Here is a 21284-nt window from a genome sequence, read left to right on the forward strand (position 1 = left end):
TGTGTGTGTGTGTGTGTGTGTGTGTGTGTGTGTGTGTGTGTGTGTGTTTAAATCTAATTGTGACAATCTTTATATTAGCTGTTGAATAGAGAGGAGATTAAATATTTAAGTTTCCAGTTTATCTTCTCTTGCTGTCATCAATATAGTTTTAAGCAATTTGGTTGGGAGACCATGTAGTTTATAGAGAGTCCAGTGAAATTGAAGGTAAATTCAGTGATATGTTTAAATATTCAGGAATATTATAGTTCATTCTTCTGTAACAGTTTGCATACATTTACCTTTTGGACTCTAATAGAGAATTTCCCAAAGTATTTGATAGAATGATAATTCTGAAGGGTCTTAGTGGTCTGAGGAAGAACAAAAAAGATTCTGTTAGCCCCCTTACATTTGGGAAATGCTAGATTTAAAAGAGGTAGGTTGATTTTGGCACTTCAGCACTTTTCAGAGATTTTAATATGTTAATATGCTCATCAGTGGTCTGTGACAGGAGGATGAATAATAAAGTTTGCATAATTTATCAAATTTTTGGCTTGAATTTTTTTTTCACAGTGCTAATTTTAGGATTAGTGTTTTAAGGCATGTATTTTCAGAAAATAATACTATACTGGCTTTCTCATAGTTTATTTAAATTCACTAAATATTCATTCTATGTCTGTTTGTGTCAAACAGTGCATTAGAGACACCATTTTAGCTTTCAAAGAGCTTGCAGTCAAGTTTGGTAGAGATATAATTTACTATCTGTAAATATATGGCCATGAGAGTTTTGCTTTTGGCTATCAAAATGAAAAGCAAATTATTCAGAGATTATTAGAATGTCGCAGTAGAGCAGGTTGTTGCTTCTTGCTGCAGAAGAAAATTTTTAAATGTTTCTTATTTAAATGTGAAAATGTGAATTATGTTGTTTCCATGTATCAGGTGTCATTTTCCGCTTACCCTGTCCCTAGTGAAGTATGCCCAACTTCCATGGCCCTCTTTCAAATTCAGATCCATTCAGTGAAATCAGTAGTGCTTGAGATAATAAGACTCAATATCTTTCTTGATTCCACTTTTCTTCCTTTCCTGTTGTAAAGTTTTTTGCCACTATTTCACTGATGACCTTATATTGCCTTTATTAAAAATTTCTTTTGTCTAGTTATTTAGATAGATAGATAGATAGATAGAATGTATCTCATGTCTTGTTTTCCCTCCAGTACCTTGGATAATATATATCTAATGAACTAAACTAAATTTAATTACTAATAAGCTCTTTTTTTCCAGTTTTACGGAAATGTAATTGACATACAGCACTGTATAAGTTTAAGGTGTACAGCATAATGAATTGACTTACATATATTGTGAAATGATTATCACAGTAAGTTTAGTTAATATCCATTGTCTCATATAAACACCACAAAAAAGAAAAATATTTTTTTCCTTGTGATGAGAACTCTTAGGATTTACTCTCTTGTCAACTTTCAAATACACCACACAGCATTGTTAACTATAACCATCATGTTGTACATTACGTCCTCAGTACTTATTTATCTTGTAACTGGAAGTTTGTACCTTTTGACCACCTTTATCCAATTCCCACCCCACTACTCCCCAGCCCTCACCTCTGGTAACCATGGATATGATCTCTTTTTCTATGAGTTTTTAAAACAATTCCATATATAAGTGAGATCATACAGTTTTTGTCTCTCTCTGTCTGGCTTATATCACTTACCATGATGCCCTCAAGGTCCATCCATGTCGTTGCAAATGGCAGAATTTCTTTCTCTTTTATGGCTGAATAATATTTTATTGTGCATGTAACTTCTTTGTCTGTGTATCAGTTGATTGATACTTAGGTTGCTTCTGTATCTTGGCTATTGTAAATTATGCAGCTATGAACATTGGGGTGCATGTACGTTTTCGAGTTAGTGTTTTCATTTTCTTCAAATATATACCCAGATGTGGAATTGCTGGATCATATGGTAGTTCTCTTTTTAATTTTTTGAGGAATCTCATACTGTTTTCTGTAGCGGCTGTACCAATTTACAATCCCACCAACAGTGCACAAAGGTTCCCTTTTCTCCACATCCTCCCAGCATTTGTTACATCTTGTCCTTTTGAGGCTGGTCATTCTAAGAGGTGTGAGGTGATATCTCATTGTGGTGTTGATTTGCATTTCCCTAATGATTAGTGATGTTGAGCACCTTTTCATGTACCTGTAGGCCATTCATATATCTTCTTTGGAAAAATTTATATTCAGGTCCTTTGCCCATTTTTTAATCGTATTATTTGGTTTTGTGTGGGGTTTTTTGTTTTTTTTTGCTATTGAGTTGTATGAGTTCTTTATTTTGGATATTAACTCTTTGTCCACATATATGATTTGCAAATATTTTTTTCCCATTCTGTAGTTTGTCTTTCATTTTGTTAATCATTTCTTTTGCTGTGCAGAAGGTTCATAGTTTGATATAATATCACTTGTTTATTTTTTATTTTGTTGCTTGTGTTTTAAATGTCATATCTAAAAAATCATTGCCAAGACCCATATCAAGGAACTCTCTTTCCTGTTTTCTTGTAGGAGTTTTATGGTTTCCAGTCTTACATTTAAGTCTTTAGTGCATTTTGAGTTAATTTTTGTGAATAGTGTATGTTAGGGCTCTAGTTTCCTTCTTTGACATGTGAATAACCTGATTTCTTCAGCACCATTTATTGGAGAAACTTTCTTTTCTCCGTTGAGTATTCTGGCCTCCTCTGTGAAATATTAGTTGGCCATATATGCATGGGTTTATTTCAGGACTTTCAGTTCTGTTCCATTTGGCCTATGTGTCTCTTTTTATGCTGGTATCATACTGTTTTGATTACTGTAGCTAATGAGCTCTTTTAGTGTCAATTCAAGTTATTTCTCTCTTCGTTACTTGCCTTTTATTTTCCCAAAACTCATCTACTCTGATGTGTTTATTATGCTCATCAATTTATATTTTTGTATGTAGGTCTAGAATTACGATGAAGCTTGAAGTTCCTATTTTGAGTGTGTTTTAATAACTTTTTGTTTTGTTTGTTTTGCATTGACCTAACTAAAATGGAATCTAGTGGCAGAATTATTTTGACTGTGGGGTAGTCAGAACACAGTATAAATAATCTTTCTTGACATCATCTGAAATGAACTGTTGTCTATCTAGTGTTAGAAACCATATATTGATATTGTGATTTATTTCTTAAATTATTTTTTATTGTAGTATAATACATATAACATAAAACTTCCATCTTAACTGGTCTTTTTTTTTTTTTTTTTTTACGTTCCACATCACTTTTATTGCACAGTGGATAGATAATAAAACAATCTTTTTTTAAAAGGATACTTATACCAAACAACCATGGGGAGTACGGGGATATACATTCCCAAATGCAAAGAGGAAAAAGGAGACAGTTAACATGACTTTTTCCAGAAGCCAGAATGAGCCCCAGAGTTTTGCCACAGTAAGACTAGTGGTACATAGTTTGATATGGTCACATTTAGCCAGTTTATTGGTATAGTGTCAGCAGTTGCGAAAAAAAGAACTGCGCAATGGAGACCTTAATGCTCAGAGAACCATTAGGTGGCAGTAGGGACACAGGTATCTTTTTTTTTTTTTTTTATACAGCAGGTTCTTATTAGTTATCCATTTTATACATATTAGTGTCTACATGTCAATCCCAATCTCCCAATTAATCCCACCATCACACACCCCGCCCCCACCGCTTTCCCCCTTGGGGTCCATACGTTTGTTTTGTACATCTGTGTCTCAATTTCTGCCCTGCAAAACCAGTTCATCTGTACCATTTTTCGAGGTTACATATATGCGTTAATATACGATATTTGTTTTTCTCTTTCTGACTTACTTCACTCTGTATGACAGTCTCTAGATTCATCCACGTCTCTACAAATGACCCAATTTTGTTCCTTTTATGGCTGAGTAATATTCCATTGCATATATATACCACATCTTCTTTATCTGTTCGTCTGTCGATGGGCATTTAGGTTGCTTCCATGACCTGGCTATTGTAAATAGTGCTGCAATGAAAACTGGGGGAGCATGTGTCTTTTTGAATTATGGTTTTCTCTGGGTATATGCCCAGTAGTGGGATTGCTGGGTCATACGGTAATTCTAGTTTTAGTTTTTTAAGGAACCTCCATACTGTTCTCCATAGTGGCTGTATCAATTTACATTCCCACCAACAGTGCAAGAGGGTTCCCTTTTCTCCACACCCTCTCAAGCATTTGTTGTTTGTAGATTTTCTGATGATGCCCATTCTAACTGGTGTGAGGTGATACCTCATTGTAGTTTTGATTTGCATTTCTCTAATGATTAGTGATGTTGAGCAGCTTTTCATGTTCTTCTTGGCCATCTGTATGTCTTCTTTGGAGAAATGTCTATTTATGTCTTCTGCCCATTTTTGGATTGGCTTGTTTGTTTTTTTAATATTGAGCTGCATGAGCTATTTATATATTTTGGAGATTAATCCTTTGTCCGTTAATTCGTTTGCAAATACTTTCTCCCATTTTGAGGGTTGTCTTTTCATCTTGTTTATGGTTTCCTTTGCTGTGCAAAAGCTTTGGTTTCGTTAGGTCCCATTTGTTTATTTTTGTTTTTATTTCCATTACTCTAGGAGGTGGGTCAAAAAAGATCTGGCTGTGATTTATGTCAAAGAGGGTTATTCCTGTGTTTTCCTCTAAGAGTTTTATAGTGTCCAGTCTTACATTTAGGTCTCTAATCCATTTTGAGTTTATTTTTGTGTATGGTACTAGGGAGTGTTCTAATTTCATTCTTCTACATGTAGCTGTCCAGCTTTCCCAGCACCACTTACTGAAGAGACTGTCTTTTCTCATGTATATCCTTGCCTCCTTTGTCATAGATGAGTTGAGCATAGGTGCGTGGGTTTATCTCTGGGCTTTCTATCCTGTTCCATTGATCTATATTTCTGTTTTTGTACCAGTACCATATTGTCTTGATTACTGTAGCTTTGTAGTATAGTCTGAAGTCAGGAAGTCTGATTGCTCCAGCTCCGTTTTTCTCCCTCAAGACTGCTTTGGCTGTTTGGGGTCTTTTGTGTCTCCATACAAATTTTAACATTGTTTTGTTCTAGTTCTGTAAAATATGCCATTGGTAATTTGCTAGGGATTGCATTGAATCTGTAGATTGCTTTGGGTAGTATAGTCATTTTCACAATATTGATTCTTCCAATCCAAGAACATGGTATATCTCTCCATCTGTTGGTATCATCTTTAATTTCCTTAATCAGTGTCTTATAGTTTTCTGCATACAGGTCTTTTGTCTCCCTAGGTAGGTTTATTCCTAGGTATTTTAATCTTTTTGTTGCAATGGTAAATGGGAGTGTTTCCTTAATTTCTCTTTCAGATTTTTTATCATTAGTGTATAGGAATGCAAGAGATTTCTGTGCATTAATTTTGTATTCTGCAACTTTACCAAATTCATTGATTAGCTCTAGTAGTTTTCTGGTGGCATCTTTAGGATTCTCTATGTATAGTATCATGTCATCTGCAAACAGTGACAGTTTCACTTCTTCTTTTCCAATTTTTATTCCTTTTGTTTCTTTTTCTTCTCTGATTGCCGTGGCTAGGACTTCCAAAACTATGTTGAATAATAGTGGTGAGAGTGGACATCCTTGTCTTGTTCCTGATCTTAGAGGAAATGCTTTCAGTTTTTCACCATTGAGAATGATGTTTGTTGTGGGTTTGTCATATGTGGCCTTTACTATGTTGAGGTAGGTTCCCTTTGTGCCCACTTTTTGGAGAGTTCTAATCATAAATCGGTGTTGAATTTTGTCAAAAGCTTTTTCTGCATCTATTGAGATGATCATATGGTTTTTCTCCTTCAATTTGTTAATATGGTGTATCACATTAATTGCTTTGCCTATATTGAAGAATCCTTGCATCCCTGGGATAAATCCCACTTGATCATGGTGTGTGACCCTTTTAATGTGTTGTTGGATTCTGTTTGCTAGTATTTTGTTGAGGATTTTTGCATCTATATTCATCAGTGATATTGGTCTGTAATTTTCTTTTTTTGTGGTATCTTTGTCTGGTTTTGGCATCAGGGTGATTGTGGCCTCATAGAATGAGTTTGGGAGTGTTCCTTCCTCTGCAATTTTTTGAAAGAGTTTGAGAAGGATGGGTGTTAGCTCTTCTCTAAACGTTTGATAGAATTCACCTATGAAGCCATCTGGTCCTGGACTTTTGTTTGCTGGAAGATTTTTAATCACAGTTTCAATTTCATTACTTGTGATTGGTCTGTTCACATTTTCTATTTCTTCCTCGTTCAGTCTTGGAAGGTTATACCTTTCTAAAAATTTGTCCATTTCTTCCAGGTCATCCATTTTATGGGCACAGAGTTGCTTGTAGTAGTCTCTCAGGATGCTTTGTATTTCTGTGGTTTCATTTTCTTCTCCTTTTTCATTTCTAATTTTATTGATTTGAGTTCTCTCCCTCTTTTTCTTGATGAGTCTGGCTAATGGTTTTATCAATTTTGTTTATCTTCTCCAAGAAGCAGCTTTTAGTTTTATTGAGCTTTACTATTGTTTTCTTGGTTTCTATTTCATTTATTTCTGCTCTGATCTTTATGATTTCTTTCCTTCTGCTAACTTTGGGTTTTGTTTGTTCTTCTTTCTCTAGTTCCTTTAGGTGTAAGTTTAGATTGTTTATGTGAGATTTTTCTTGTTTCTTGAGGTAGGCTTGTATTGCTATAAACTTCCTTCTTAGAACTGCTTTTGCTGCATCCTATAGGTTTTGGATTGTATGTTTTCATTGTCATTTGTCTGTAGGTATTTTTTGATTTCCTCTTTGATTTCTTTAGTGATCTCTTGGTTATTTAATAACGTATTGTTTAGCCTCCTTGTGTTTGTATTTTTTACGTTTTTTTCCCCATAATTGATTTCTAACCTCATAGCGTTGTGGTCAGAAAAGATGCTTGATACAATTTCAGTTTTCTTAAATTTACTGAGGCTTGATTTGTGACCCAAGATGTGATCTATCATGGAGAATGTTCTATGCGCACCTGAGAAGAAAGTGGAATCTGCTGTTTTTGGATGGAATGTCCTATAAATGTCCTATAAATGTCCTATAAATACCAATTAAATCTATCTGGTCTATTGTGTCATTTAACCATTTTAACCATTTAACCATTTAACCATTTAACCATTTTAAGTGTATACATTAAGTGTATACATTTAAGTGTATAGTTCAGTGGTATTAAATACATTCACATTATTATGCACATCACCACCCTCCATCCCCTTAACTCTTTTCACCTGTAAAACTGAGACTCTACACCAATTAAACAAACAACAGCTCTCCAAAGCAATTTTATCAGTTTATTCTCCCCCTCCCTCAGTCCCTGGCAACCACTATTATGCTTTCTGTCATTATGATTTTGACTACTTTAAGTACTTAAGTGGAATCATACAGTATTTTTTTTTTATGACTGGCTTATTTCATTATGCATAGTGTCTTCTAGGTTCATCCATGTAGTAGCATATTGTAGAATTTCCTGTTTCTTTTAAAAGGCTGAGTAATATTCCATTGTGTATGTGTGTACTATATTGTGTGTGTGTGTGTGTGTGTGTGTGTGTGTTAAATGCTTTATATTATTTAGAATTCCTTAGTGGATTTTTAAATAGGTTTAAAAGATACTTTAGTGATATTTTGGGAAATTGATTGGGGTTTTTGGATGGGCTAGGAGTACATTCTTTTTTTAAAAATTTTTTTACAGTAAGTCCTTGTTGGTTATCTATTTTAAGTATAGCAGTGTGTGTGTGTGTACTGCATTTTGTTTTCTTTTCATTGGTATGTTGTGTTTTCATTTTCATTCATCTCTAAGTATTTCTTACTTTCCCTTGTGATTTTTCTTTGTTTGTTTAAAAGTGCATTAATTTCCAGAATTTTGTGAATTTTCCAGATTTTTCTTTTTAAATCTGTTGAGACTTAATATGTGCCCCAATACAGGGAAATGTTCCATGTGCACTTGAGAAGAATGTATACTCTGTTGAAGTTTGGTGGATTGTTCTGTATATGTCTGTTAGATGTAGTTAGTGTATTGTGTTGCTTAAGCCCACTATTCCTTACTTATTTCCTTACTTATTATTGTGAAACTGTTTATTTCTCCCTTCAATTTTGTCAGGTTTTGTTTCATATATCTTTATAGTTTGTCATTAGGTGTGTAAATGTTTGTAATTGTTATATCTTCTTGCTTTATTGAAACTTTTATTAATGCATAATGTCCTTGTCTCTTGTAACCTTTTTTTATTTAGAGTTTATCTGTCTGATATTATTATAGCCACTCTTGCTCTCTTTTGTTTACTATGTGCATGGAATATCTTTTTTCCATCCTTTTAGTTTCCACCTGTTTGTGTCTTTGGGTCTCAAGTGAATCTCTTGTTGATAACATTGTTGGATCATATGTTTTTATTCATTCTGCCAATTTCTGTCTTTGGACTGGAGAATTTAAACCATTTACACTTGAAAGTAATTACTGAGGAGGGACTTACTCCTGTCATTGTGCTATTTGTTTTCTATATGCCCTGTAGCTTTTTTGTTCCTCATTTCCTGCATTCAGGTCTTCTTTTGTTTTTAGTTGAATTTTTGTAGTGAAATGTTAAAATTTCTATCTTGTTTCCTTTTGTGTATATTTTATAGCTGTTTTCTTTGTGGGTACAATGGAGAAGACATTTAACATCCTAAAATTGTAACACTAATTTAAATTTATACCAGCTTACCTGCAATAACATACAAAGCCTGTACTCCTTTACAGCTCTGTCTCTACCTCCTCATTTGTTGATGTTCCACAATTACATCGTTATACATTGTGTGCCGCCCTAAACCATAAACTAATAATTATTTTAAATACATTAGCATATTAAATTATCTAGAAAATAAGACTTGGAGTTATAAACCAACATTGCAGTGATACTAGTTTTTACACTAATAATTTTTTTCTTTAAATGTCATAGTCTCCTAAATCATGTTGCAAATAAAAAGTGCAGTTTCCAACTATTTACAGTAATACTAGCTGTTTTAACTATGCATTTAACTTTATTGAGCTCTTTATTCCTCCATGCAGCTTCGAGTTACCATCTAGTGTCCTTTCATTTCACCTTGCAGGGCTTCCTTAAGCATTTCTTGCATGACAGATCTAGTATCATGAACTTCCTCAGCTTTTGTTTATCTGGGAATGTCTTAATTTCTCCCTCACTTATGAAGGACAGTTTTGGTGGATATAGCAGTCTTTGTTGGCAGTTTTTTCTTTTAACACTTTGAACATATCAGTCCACTGTCTTCTGGCCTCCAAAGTTTCTGATGAGAAATCTGCTTAATCTTAGTTGAAGACCCCTTGTATTGATGATGATAATGATGATTTCTTGCTGCTTTCAAGATTCTCCCTTTGTCTTTATCTTTAAAGTTTGATTATAATGTGTCTTTTGAGCTTCTTTGAGTTCATATTGGGTTTTTTTGAGCTTCTTGGATGTTTATATTCATGTCTTTCATCAGATTTGGGAGTTTTCAGCCGTTATTCATTCAAGTATCTTCTCTGCCCCTTTCTCTCTCTCCTCCTTCTGAGATTCCCAGAAGGATGTATATATTAAGTGTATATTGGTCCACTTGATGGTGCTCCACAGATCCCTTAGGTTCTGTTCACTTTTCTTCAATCTTTTTTCTTTCTGTCCTTCAGGCAATAATTTCCTATTTCCTTGTCCTGTTTTTCAAGTTCACTGATTCTTTCTTCTGCCTTTGAATCCCTCTAGTGAATTTTTTATTATAATTATTGGTCTTATTAGCTATGAAATTTCTTTTTCATTTCCTTTTAGATTTTTTATTTCTTTATTGGTATTTCCATTTTGTTCACACATTGCTTTCTTGGCTTTTCCCACAACTTTCTTTAGTTCTTTGTGCATCTTAGAGATGGTTATTTTAAAGTTTTTTCATCCAGTAGATCTGCCATTAGGTCTTTTTCAGGAGCAGTTTCTGTTGATTCATTTTTTTCTTTGAATGAGCAATACTTTGCCGTTTCTTTGTATGATTTGTGATTTTTTTTGTTGAACACTGGGCGTTTGAATCTAATAATGTGGTAACTCTGTAAGTCAGATTCCCCCTGTTCCCCTGGGCTTGCTGGGTTTGTTGTTGTTGTTGTTACTGTTTGTTTTTTATTGTTGGCTGTTTCTGTACTGAGGATCAGTCTGAGGTGTAAACAAAGTCTTCTCTGTTCTTTCTGAGCCTTTCCCTTGTGCCCATTTACTTTCTAACTTCCCCCATGTATACAGTTTTTTTTTTTAACATTCTTATCTTTAATGTCTGGCTCCCAAAAGAGGAAGATGTGAAAAATGAAGGGGGGAGGGTTCTGGTCCTTTATATCCCCTGGAAGTCACTTCAGTCAGAATAAGAGGGGCTTGCAACAGTCAGGGGAGATATAATAATAATGGCTGTTCGCCTGTTTGTCTGCCCCTCTGATCAGAAGCAGCAATCAGTGATCGGAGCACAGTTCCCTGATATTTGAAGGATAGGGTACTTTTTCCCCAGTCTGACTCCCATAAGCAATATGTAAGCTGCTCTAGGAACATGTACACAGCTTCCTGCCAAGTGGGTAGGGGTGGGAGATGGGCAGCTGCTACTGTGTGAAGAGCTGAATTTAACTTCAGTTTTACCACCCATGTCTTCCTCGGAAGGGACAAGACTTCAACAGAGTCCAGAGTTCCACAATAGTTAAATCAGACATTATGCCAGTGTAATTTTTTGTGTAGGTTGGGAGACAGATTGCTAGTGCTTCCTATTCTGCTGTTTTCCCAGAATCCTCTCCCCTTAAATGATTCGTATACTTTCAATTTAAATCCCTTAAGGTATATAACTCAGACTTATAAAAACCAGGTTTTTTAAAAAAGTAGATTATGCATGCACATGTCAGAAATTCAAAAGGCATTGGAAAAGGTACAGTGTCTTCTAAGTTATCCCTCTTGAGACAGCCTCTTCTATCATTTTTTTCCCCATAGGTAATATCCCTCCAGAGATAGTGTGTTCATATATATGCATAAAGGTATATATACCCATGCTTCCCTCTTCCCTTTTGTTTTTGACACAACTGGCAGTATATTTATGGGGAATGACCTTCAGGACTTGCCAGGAGAAAAATTAGGATACATTATGCAATATATTTAGACTGTTCTTATTCTTTTAAATGATTTCTTAGTATTCCATGGTTCTAGATAGTGCATAATTTACTTGATGGACATTTAGGTTGTTTTCAATCATTTGCCATTAATGGCAGCCATATCTTAGCATTCGTTGCTCATGTGTGGTATCTGTAGATTAAGTTCCTACAGGTGAAGGTGCTTGGTGAAAGGGATATGTGGTACATTTTGATAAATATTGCCAAATTACTCTCTAAAGAGGTCGTGGCAGTGTACAACACATTAGATGTTGGAATGCCACTGCTCTTACAGGTGAAAAATACCACTAATTAATATATATCTTGTGACTTCTGTAAACCTACTGCTGTTTGCTGCTACGTCAATCACAAAAACCGTAAGTTTTTTGATAAACTTGTGATAAGTACAGTTTTCTTATTTCCTCCTTCACCTCCCACCCAACTAAAATATACAGCAATAAAATATATTAGCTCAAACTTTACTCTTTCCAAGTTACTGCTTACTGCAGGCTCCATGAAGCCAAGAACTTTTGTCTGTTCTGTTCATTGATATATCTAGTGTCACTTGAGCAGTGCTTGGCATTTATCATAGAATAAATTTTTGAGTAAACTAATGCATTGTAGTTAAATAATAGTTTTCCCTCATTTATTTAGTTTTCCTCTTTTCATCAAAAGTATTTTTAGAAAGTAAGATAATCGGCCTTGGGCTTTTTATGGGATCATTTACTCATTAATGAACTATTGCAGTATTGTTGAAGTAATAATTATTGCTGTTTGGAGTTGTTTTCTTTTCAGTTATTTCAATAAATTCTTAGGTTACAGGAGGCAGGGTATTTTTAACTTCTGAAGTAGAGTCCTTTTCTATGTTTCTGTGTAATATATTTGCTTATGTGTGTTCACACTTCTCACTTCCAGTTGGACTTTTTTCTTCTGTGTTTCTTATATAGATTGCTTAAGGAATAGTTACAGGACAGAACCTTCTAGCTCTGTCTTAATATAGTATGAAATATAATTTTGGAATGGAATAAACCTAGAGGCTTTGTCTTACCTAAGATTTAAAAAGTAGCCATCATTTCCTCTTTAATCCTCCTCACATAAGTTCATTATGCATAGCAAGATTGAAAGTGTTTCTTTTCTTAAGACAGGTTAAATTTAGCACTTTCTCTTGAGATAATCTGCCAATTGGTGCTTATATTCAGTCATCTAAAATGCTGTATGTCCTTTAAGAAAGTAATAAAAGATTTCTAATTCTTTTTAAAGGCGGGATCCACGGCACCATTGTTCATTGACCAGCCAGAAGAACCTGAGACAAATGCAACAGATGGCATAGAATTATTCGAAGACAGTCAGCTAACCAGTCGCTCTAAAGCAATAGCCTCAAAAACCAAAGAGATTGAACAGGTGAGAATCCAGTCTGCTTGAAGTACAAAATCTTTTGTTCCTGTCATTTTGTACACAGTAGTTACAGTAAATATTTATTGAATAAATATTTCATTTTGTCTTTTTCCATTTGTGACTCTGAAATTACAATGTAAAAAATTCTAAAAAATGTTTGATTTGATTTCACAGTAATTTTGATCAGTTTGGTCCTCCACCCCTGCTTACTTTTTTTTTTCTCTTTTTAATAAAAAGCAAGCTTCTATTTTAGAGAATATTAATATTCTAGTTAGTGTGGAGCAATTAAAGAACTATTAAACGTAGAGATGGGTTGAAAAATATTAAATATACCAATATAATAGCAAATGTTAGTTTTGAATACTGGGATTACAGATGTTCCTTGATGGTTTTCATTATACTTTTAAGTATTTTTCAAATATTAAAGAAAAAATAAAGGATAGGTATTTAAATCTAATTTTAATGATGTCATTTTGAAAGGTCAGGGTCTTGTTTTTAATAGATTGAATAGATTGCTTAAGGAATAGTTATAGGACAAAACCTTCTATCTGTATCTTAATACAGTGTGAAATGTAATTTTGGAATAGAATAAGCCTAGAGGCTTTGTCTTACCTAAGATTTAAAAAGTAGCCATCATTTCCTCTTTAATCCTCCTCGCATATGCTCATTATGCATAGAAAAGTTGAAAGTGTTTCAATATGGAAATATTACCTGCTTTATAGGGTATTATCACTTTATGAGAATTAAATGAAGTAAATGAAATGTGAAAGGGCTTTCTAAAATGTGACATGTTGTACAGCTGTTTGTTTTTGATGTTGTTACTCTCTAGTGCCTTGACTAAATGTCATTATATTGTTATATAATCTTCTAAAAACTGTTGGAAATTAAGAACAAAATTAAACCTTTTCTCAAGGTGCTGTCCATTTCCACATCAATTAAGATCTATTTCCCTTGGTTAAGTAGAAGATCTTATTTAAATCCTAGATATGATTGTGCAGCTTATATAGGAAAACGGTGACTGAGAAAATCCGGTTTAATTTGGTGATGTGAAAGGCAGATCGGTGCCTTTCAAGATATCAATTAAATGGGAGTAAATAAATGGTTTGCTCACTAGGTGTATCTTCCAGTACGAATATGAATATCATTGCCCTATATAAAATTACTGTCTTTTTACCCTGACTTATTTTTCTTTGTAGCTTTTTTTTTTTTCCCTACCATTTGACATATGTTTGCTTGTCTCCCTTCCATATGGAAGCTTCATGAGAGCAAGGACTTTGTTTTGTTTACTGCTTTATCTTCATTACCCAGAATAGCGATTGGCATGTAGTGGGCTCACAAGAAATATGTGTTGCATGGATAGTCACTGAGTCACTTGAAATCAGAGTGTGTCTTAACCTGACCACTTAACAGAGTGCCTAGGCCCAGCACTTAGTAAGTGCTTGATAAGTGATTGTTAAGTGAATGAATTATTTAATGTTATTTTTCTTTTTCACCTAAATTGCAGCTCCTTAAAGGAGAGGTTTTCTTAAGAATATAACTGGTAGAAAAACTTGACTGACTCCCCTATTGGGAGGGAGTATTTTGGGTTGTTATTTATTAATATTTTTGTACTGTCTCCTCCTGTTATTAGTCATAGTTAATCTGTTTGATCTTGAAAAGGTGGGTTACCAGTCAGAGGTAGAGCCTAGCCTAGCAGCACACACATACAATTATTTAGTATGAAACCAGTGTTTGTATACTTCACAGACACCCATATATGTTTGACCTGTAAGTATGACTGTATTTCTGTTTTCATCTGCCCATTGTTCAAACACATGAAAAATCTGATACTAAAGTTTATTGAACAAGGAAAGATGACCTAAAGAAAGAAAAATAACTCTAAAAGGTCATTACTGTATTCTGATGTACTAGAGAAGTAAAACCATTATAAAATAGAGAACTTAATGATGTTAAATATTGGAATGTAACTACTGTGTTCTTGCTAGGGTACTTTGGTTTTCATATATTGACAAGAAAATCAAACCAGAATTCCTCAAAATGTCACAAAGCTAGTAAATAATGACATGTAATTATTTTATAAATCATGTCTTAATGTTACAGTGATTTTTGAAAATGAAAAAATTAGGTTTAAGGGGATTTCTCTCCAACATTTGCATATTTTATTTTTAGAGATTAAATACCAGATGGATAGGAATATTATAAAGGTTTGAGAAAGCTAGATGGTAGTTATTATACAGCTGTCTAGTAATTTATATTTTTCCATATGCTTGAAATATTGCATGATTTAATAAATGAATAATAGCCCCCCAAAAAGAGCCTGCATAGATGAGGCCAACAAATCAAACTTAGAATTATGTAGGAATGTAAATATTGGTGTTATAGCCAAGTTGCTTTTTCTCCCTGTTATGTCAAGTGCAATATGTTCAGATATCTTATAAATTTCCACATGTTTTTTGAGGGTTTATATAAATTAGGTCCTTCAGCCCTTGAATCCAAAGAAAGTCATTAACTTGAGGCAGTATTACAATATGTAATAAACTAAATCTTCAGGCCAAAATTTAATTTAATTCAGAGGGCCTACAAATGTGGCTTATTCGATGTTTAAGGGCACGCATATGGATATAGATTGTATCAGAATCACTTCAATAAGAGCAGATTCATGTTCTTTGCCATATTATTGCCATCTCCTTCCTGGGCATATAAGAATTCGGTAGGGTAGAGGTACAGGTGTCTTTTGAAAAAGCTGCCAGCTTATAGTCGTATATGGTGGAGAACCACTGGTCTAAAATCCTTGAGCCAGAAGACATCAGATTGCATCTCTGAATATTATGTTGCTAGAGATCATTTGAATCATCTCACTTTTACATAAATATCTTTTAGTGGATATGATTCATTCTCTTGCTACAGCACATTTATCCTGCTTATGCTTTGGATCCTGTGGTGTATCTTTTCCCCCTATTTCCCCAGATTATCCCCTCTTACCCAATTTGGGCCACCTTTTACATTCAAATACTGGAATATTTTCCTAGGCTTTCTGGCTTCTGAGCTTAGAAAGGCGAACTTCAGAATTTCTTCTGTCATTATGGTAATTCCTAGAGAGACTTAATCCACAAAAATATAGGTGATGAATTGGGAGATTGGGATTGACATATATACACTAATATGTATAAAATGGATAACTAATAAGAACCTACTGTATAAAAAATAAATAAAATTCTAAAATTCAAAAGAAATATATAGGTGATTCATATTCTGGTTCAGGTATTTGGCATTAACCCCTTGATCGTGATATATCTCTCAAGTCCTCACATACCTACTACTACTGAACTATTTGATTTGAAAGTGCATCCTACTCCTTGATATTTTACCAGTGAGGAATCTTGGCTTTTAACAAATTGTTACTTTGAATGAACGATGCAAATTGAAATCCTCCATTATTACATACCCTTCTTCCCTCTATTGTACCTTGAGGGATAAAGCAATATTTACTTTAACTCTTTGGAATTCTCTTATTTAAGATTTGCAAAATCCCTCATAAATTTTGATAAAATTGTGCTTAGACATAGCCTGTCAGTGAGATCCTCTGTTTTCTTGGGGACCTGGCATCTAATGATATTTAAGTCTTCTTGTAATTCCCCACTGGCAAGATCTGGCTTTGATTGTTCTGTCTTCCTCTTTCTTCAGATGGAATCAGATAATATGAGTAGATCTGGGGTGGGTACACACACACACACACACACACACACACACACGTATATGTATACATACACAGACAAAAAAATATGCATATGCATTGTTGGCCTAGCAGATCATATGACTAAGAGTGTCAGGGTGGCTAAAATCCTCCTAAAGACCCAAGAAGTTGTAGAGAAGCAGGTGCCTAGTGAAGCAACTGTAAGGATAGTTGGTGTGTAACTGAAGTTTATTAGGATCTTTTGCTCTGCCAAGTAGTCTTAAAAAAAAGAACCTTTCATCTCTTCACTCTCAAGGCACCATGCTTATATTGTAATTCTCTGCTTTTGTTGTACATCTGTGGGGCCTTTAAAAAGTAGAGCTTGTTGGATATCTGCCATAAATATTCCGGTAAGTTAGTTATCAGAGCTTCTCAAACTTTAATGTGGGTGTAAATCACTGGGGGATCTTGTTAAAATACAGATTTTGATTCAGTAGATCTGGGATGGGGCTTGAGATTGGAATGTCTGACATTCTCCCAGGTGACGCTGATTTTACTAGTCTATGTACCATATTTGGAGTAACAAGGAGTTGGAAGGAGGTGACTGTTTTTTCTTAGGTTCTTCTATACTTTCTAATGTGCTGAAAGGTTGAAAACTATGACCACCTTTTATGTAAATTAAGAGACTTTTGTACTGTCTGTTTTTTAATTGTGGTATAATTAACATGCAGTAAAATGCATAGATCTTAAATATTCAGTTGGATAAGTTATAACAGTTGTAGCACTTTGTAAATATCACCCAAAACAAATATTTATGAAAGTCTTTTCTATTATGTTAAAATATCCTCCAGCCCATCCATTGAAAGCTGTATTTTAAGTGATAAAATACACAAGGATAAAATTCAAAAGGCACAAGAGATTATGCAGGGAAAACAAGTTTCGTTCTCACCTATAATTCTTAGCTGCCCAGTTTCTTTCCCCAGCGTGTAGATATACTGTATATATGATGTATGTGTATATATGTGTATATATACATATTTTTGTGTATACACAGAGTTTATATACAGTATGTATGTGTGTATACACACATACATACATATACACACACACACATCTGGAGCATGTTTGATTCAGATGAGTGGAGATAAAAGTTGGTGTGTGTGTCTCCATGCTGTTTCTTTAAATACAGTACCATACTCTGTACCCTGTTCAATGTTTTAGTGACCATTCTATATCAGTATATATAACTAGTCCCCTATTAATAGACATTTATAATCCCTTGGGAACCATGTTTCAAAATATAGGTCCTCTGATTTCTCCACATTAAAAAAATGTATATATATGTATTTTTTAAATAAACAAAATATTACATTTAAAATATACATTTTGGGGCTGTGGAGTTGCTTTAATACTGTGGGTGTCAAATGCCTGTGTTTATGTTTTGTGAAGTGCTGTACAGGTTTTAGTAACTGCATAGGAGATCACGAGAGTGCCAGTTTACCTCTCATGGTTCTAATGGCATGCCAAGTTTGAGCGTAACTGTAATATGTGAGTTTGTAGAGAATATGAATTTCTCGCTTGTACCAGTCTTTATCAGCCTTTCTTAAAAATTATGTTAGCAGATGCAATTAATAAAATCTAAGCCAATCTAATTGCGGGGATGTACCTGATAATATTCTTTAAATGCATTACTCATGGTGCTCCTCGAATCACAGAAAGTCATCATTTGTAAGGGGGAAGGTCCATCTCCTCTTTCTTCTTATTTGGTGAGTAATTCAAAAAAAAGCAAGTACCATGAAGGCAAATTCATTTTTAAGATCTCTTTGGCTATTTCAGGACACTATCCTAATAACATAAAGCTGTTTTATGAAAAAGCTGATATTTCTACCTGCAAGTAAGTCTCTCTATTAACAGAATGGTTGATTACTATATTTATCTGATAATTTATAATTGAAATATAGACAGGAATCATTTTAGATCCAGAGAGGGTGCCAATCTAATGTTCTAAAACAGAGAGACTACTCAGAGACTCTTGATAGGGGGGATTGTGTATTTTTCTTCTTTCCTTCTTTTAACTTCCAAAGACTTAAACTGAATATACATTTGTTTTGGTAAAGACATTATTTTTTATAGTCAATCATAGCTATGCCAGCCTTGTTATATTGAGGAAATTTTATTTCTTAGCCATGTTGGGGCCACTTTCCTTACTCTAGTTAATAAAAATCAAGTTACTTCAGAAATCATTTTGTTGCCTGTCTAGGTCATCAGTCTTATAGGTTAATACAGTTTTGCTGTAAGTCTAGATCAATCTACTTAATATGTGATTTTTATTTTAATTTGAATTCTACATGTTAACCATTTTGTGACCGTATGGGCTGCTCACTGGCTTTTCTTCATTTTCTTCCTCAAAATAAAAAAGTTAGGCTGAATAATCTTAGGTCTCTTCCTAATCTAAATCATATTAAAAATTAAAAGCTAAATATTGCTTCTTCTGTACACACTATTATATGTGTACATAAAGAAGCTAATTTCAGATTTAACTATAGAATATTTAAGCGTTGATTCTTTTTTAAACCTCTTAATGAGGACACAGCGTACTTACATTAAAATGCTTTTTAAAAACTCAAATACTTATCATTGCTATGCATCAGTCAGTAATTAAATAGTGCTTGTTGAGCTAATGAACTGTGCAGAAAGGGTTTTCTTCAGTAGACAAGACGTTCCGTTTAGTCACCATTCTGCCTGTGGCCCTCTTCTTTTCTTCGAGTGTCTAGTTTCAGTCACCGTCTAACTATATAGCTGATTCTTCCCAGTCCTCTCACTGGGTCGCTCTTTCTCCCTAAATATAAAATAGGATATTTTTGTTTTACTTTTACAGAGAAAAGGCTTGAAAATTAATCAAATGAACCATCTTCCTGAAATGTTAACTAGAGTTGCGGACATGGAGAAGAGTCACACATGATGGGTTAAAATGAAATTGTTTCCAAAGTGGTGGCAACTCTATCGTATATGCATGATCTAATAAGCATTTTATACTAGTCCTACATGATAGAAACGTTCTTTGTTTTTTCTTTTTATCAGAGCAAGTAACGAACTTTTTAAAAGTGCAGCTCTTACCACTATCTTGTCTAGACATCAAGTCTACCCTACTGTATTTAACAGTCCATTATTACCAACCACTTATTCGGACCTTACATATATAGATTTAGTAAAATATACTCACATACGATTTACCTCTGAAAAATCTCTTATTCCCAAAACACATTGAAAATAAATCATTTATTTTGGCTAAATTTCAGAGTTTTTGAAATTTATCAGTCAGATTCTGTTCATGCTCTTACTATAGACACTTGTTGCTGAAACGTAAGAGTAAAGTTTTCACTTTAAGGGAGTTTCATCTGGAAGCTGTCTCAGAAGGTAATTTGTATCATATTTGAAATGTCAAAACCAAGTGTCTTAGCTTTTACGTTTAATTAAAAGTAAGTTATTTATACCTGATATAAATCCATAAATACGGAGATTGATGACTCTGTTAAGATACTATTTTTACATAAAATATAAAATTTGGACAATACAGATACCATGCCTTATAAAAACCATACTTAAAATGTTGCAAGTACCAGAAGAGATGAGGCCATCCTGGACATTATACCTGGGAATGTCAATCATTTAAACAAAAGTACCCAATACAGGTATTCCCCATGGCGTAAGCCCATGCGTGAGCTTCCTTCTCTCACCTCCCTTCTTTGTTTCCTGTCAACCAGTGTTAGGTAAGGATTTTCTCTAGTGGTTCCAAATTACTGTCGCTTGCTATTCAGTTCCCCTTTTGTAAGTTAACAATTTTATTTAGTCTCTGAGTACTTCACATTGGGAACATTTCTAAGTAGTGTGGCATAGAAATTGCTGGATGCGTCCATTTAGTGCTTTAACTTCTCAGAGCCTTTTCCTCATTTGTTAAATGGGATTAGTTGCATGTTTTCCTGCAGAATTAACAAGCTCTTGTATGTGAAAGCCCTTTATATATTGAAAATCACTATACAAGTGGTTATGGTTGTGTTGAGTATTACTTTGCCTGTTTCTTTGCAACCTTGGAATATTGACTACTTTCAGATTACCTCTTAGGAATATTTTATAGCAAGTTTCCTGTATAAGTTTAACTTTGAGAGCCCATTTTCTCATCAGTGTGAAGATTTGGGCTGTTTACCTCTTGTCCTTTTACTTCTGTTTTTATTTTGGGGGATTTCCCCTTTATTTGTTCAAAATGAAATGTGAAAGTAATTTTACTATGAAATATTTTATTTATTTTGGGGGGCTTTGTAATTTTCCTTTCACATTTTCCATTTGGATTGCTTTTTTATCTCACTGGTCCTTATCTATTTTTCTAGACATAAGAAGTACCATAAAAGATTAATGTTTCCTTCTCCTTAGAATTCCCTGCTTTCCCTCCCCATTCCTAAAACATAAATTGTTCCCATATATCCCCCTTCACTTGTCATCCCTTATTTTTAACATGTGATCCCTCCTATAACATCTGCTGTCTTCCCTTAACTGTTGTTTAATTCAAGTATTGTGCAAGGAGATAACAAGCTTCTCTGTTATATACACTTATTTGCTGACTACAGTGTGAGTTAATTGATATTCTCAATTCATTTATAGATGGTGTTTTAAAAGTTGCACTTAGATAATCTTATGTTTCTACTTAAAGGTAACTTGAAATTAAACACTAGAAGTGAGTTGATGTTGGGAGTCACTTATATAATTATCTATTTTGTGTACTTTTCCTTTATTTCTCTTTTTTAAATTTTGTTTTTAAAAAAAGTAGTACAGGAAATTGGACAATGCAGTATATATCATTTCTGTTTAGAATACTTGTTTACTTGAATTAGCCAGGAGATTATTTGGAGATTTTTTTGTCTGCCTCTGAACTGAATCTTAAGATTTCTAATCCTTCAGTTATCTGGACTTGAGGGGAAATGAGCAGTTCAGCATCGTTCAGTTTTCTGGTTAGCTGATGTTCAATTATGCTAAACTCTGCTATGATGGCTAATATGCTCTAC

The 21284-nt window shown here is 34.0% G+C and overlaps 1 protein-coding gene across 13 annotated transcripts in view; it reads left to right on the forward strand.

Annotated features, from left to right (window-relative positions):
• The window catches only part of PPHLN1 (periphilin 1), a 205834-nt gene that overhangs the window by 146072 nt on the left and 38478 nt on the right, over positions 1-21284 (forward strand). For 12 of the 13 annotated variants that reach the window (XM_029204898.1, XM_029204902.1, XM_029204904.1 and 9 more), the window contains one exon: positions 12420-12560. In XM_029204898.1, coding sequence (XP_029060731.1) covers positions 12420-12560 — 141 coding nt within the window. Of the gene's footprint in view, positions 1-12419; positions 13012-21284 lie in introns of those variants that run through there. The other variant, XM_029204906.1, reaches the window with a different exon arrangement.

Source organism: Monodon monoceros, unplaced genomic scaffold, assembly GCF_005190385.1.
Source record: "Monodon monoceros isolate NGI ecotype Baffin Bay Population unplaced genomic scaffold, NGI_Narwhal_1 Super_Scaffold_6, whole genome shotgun sequence".
Taxonomy (NCBI): Eukaryota; Metazoa; Chordata; class Mammalia; order Artiodactyla; family Monodontidae; genus Monodon; species Monodon monoceros.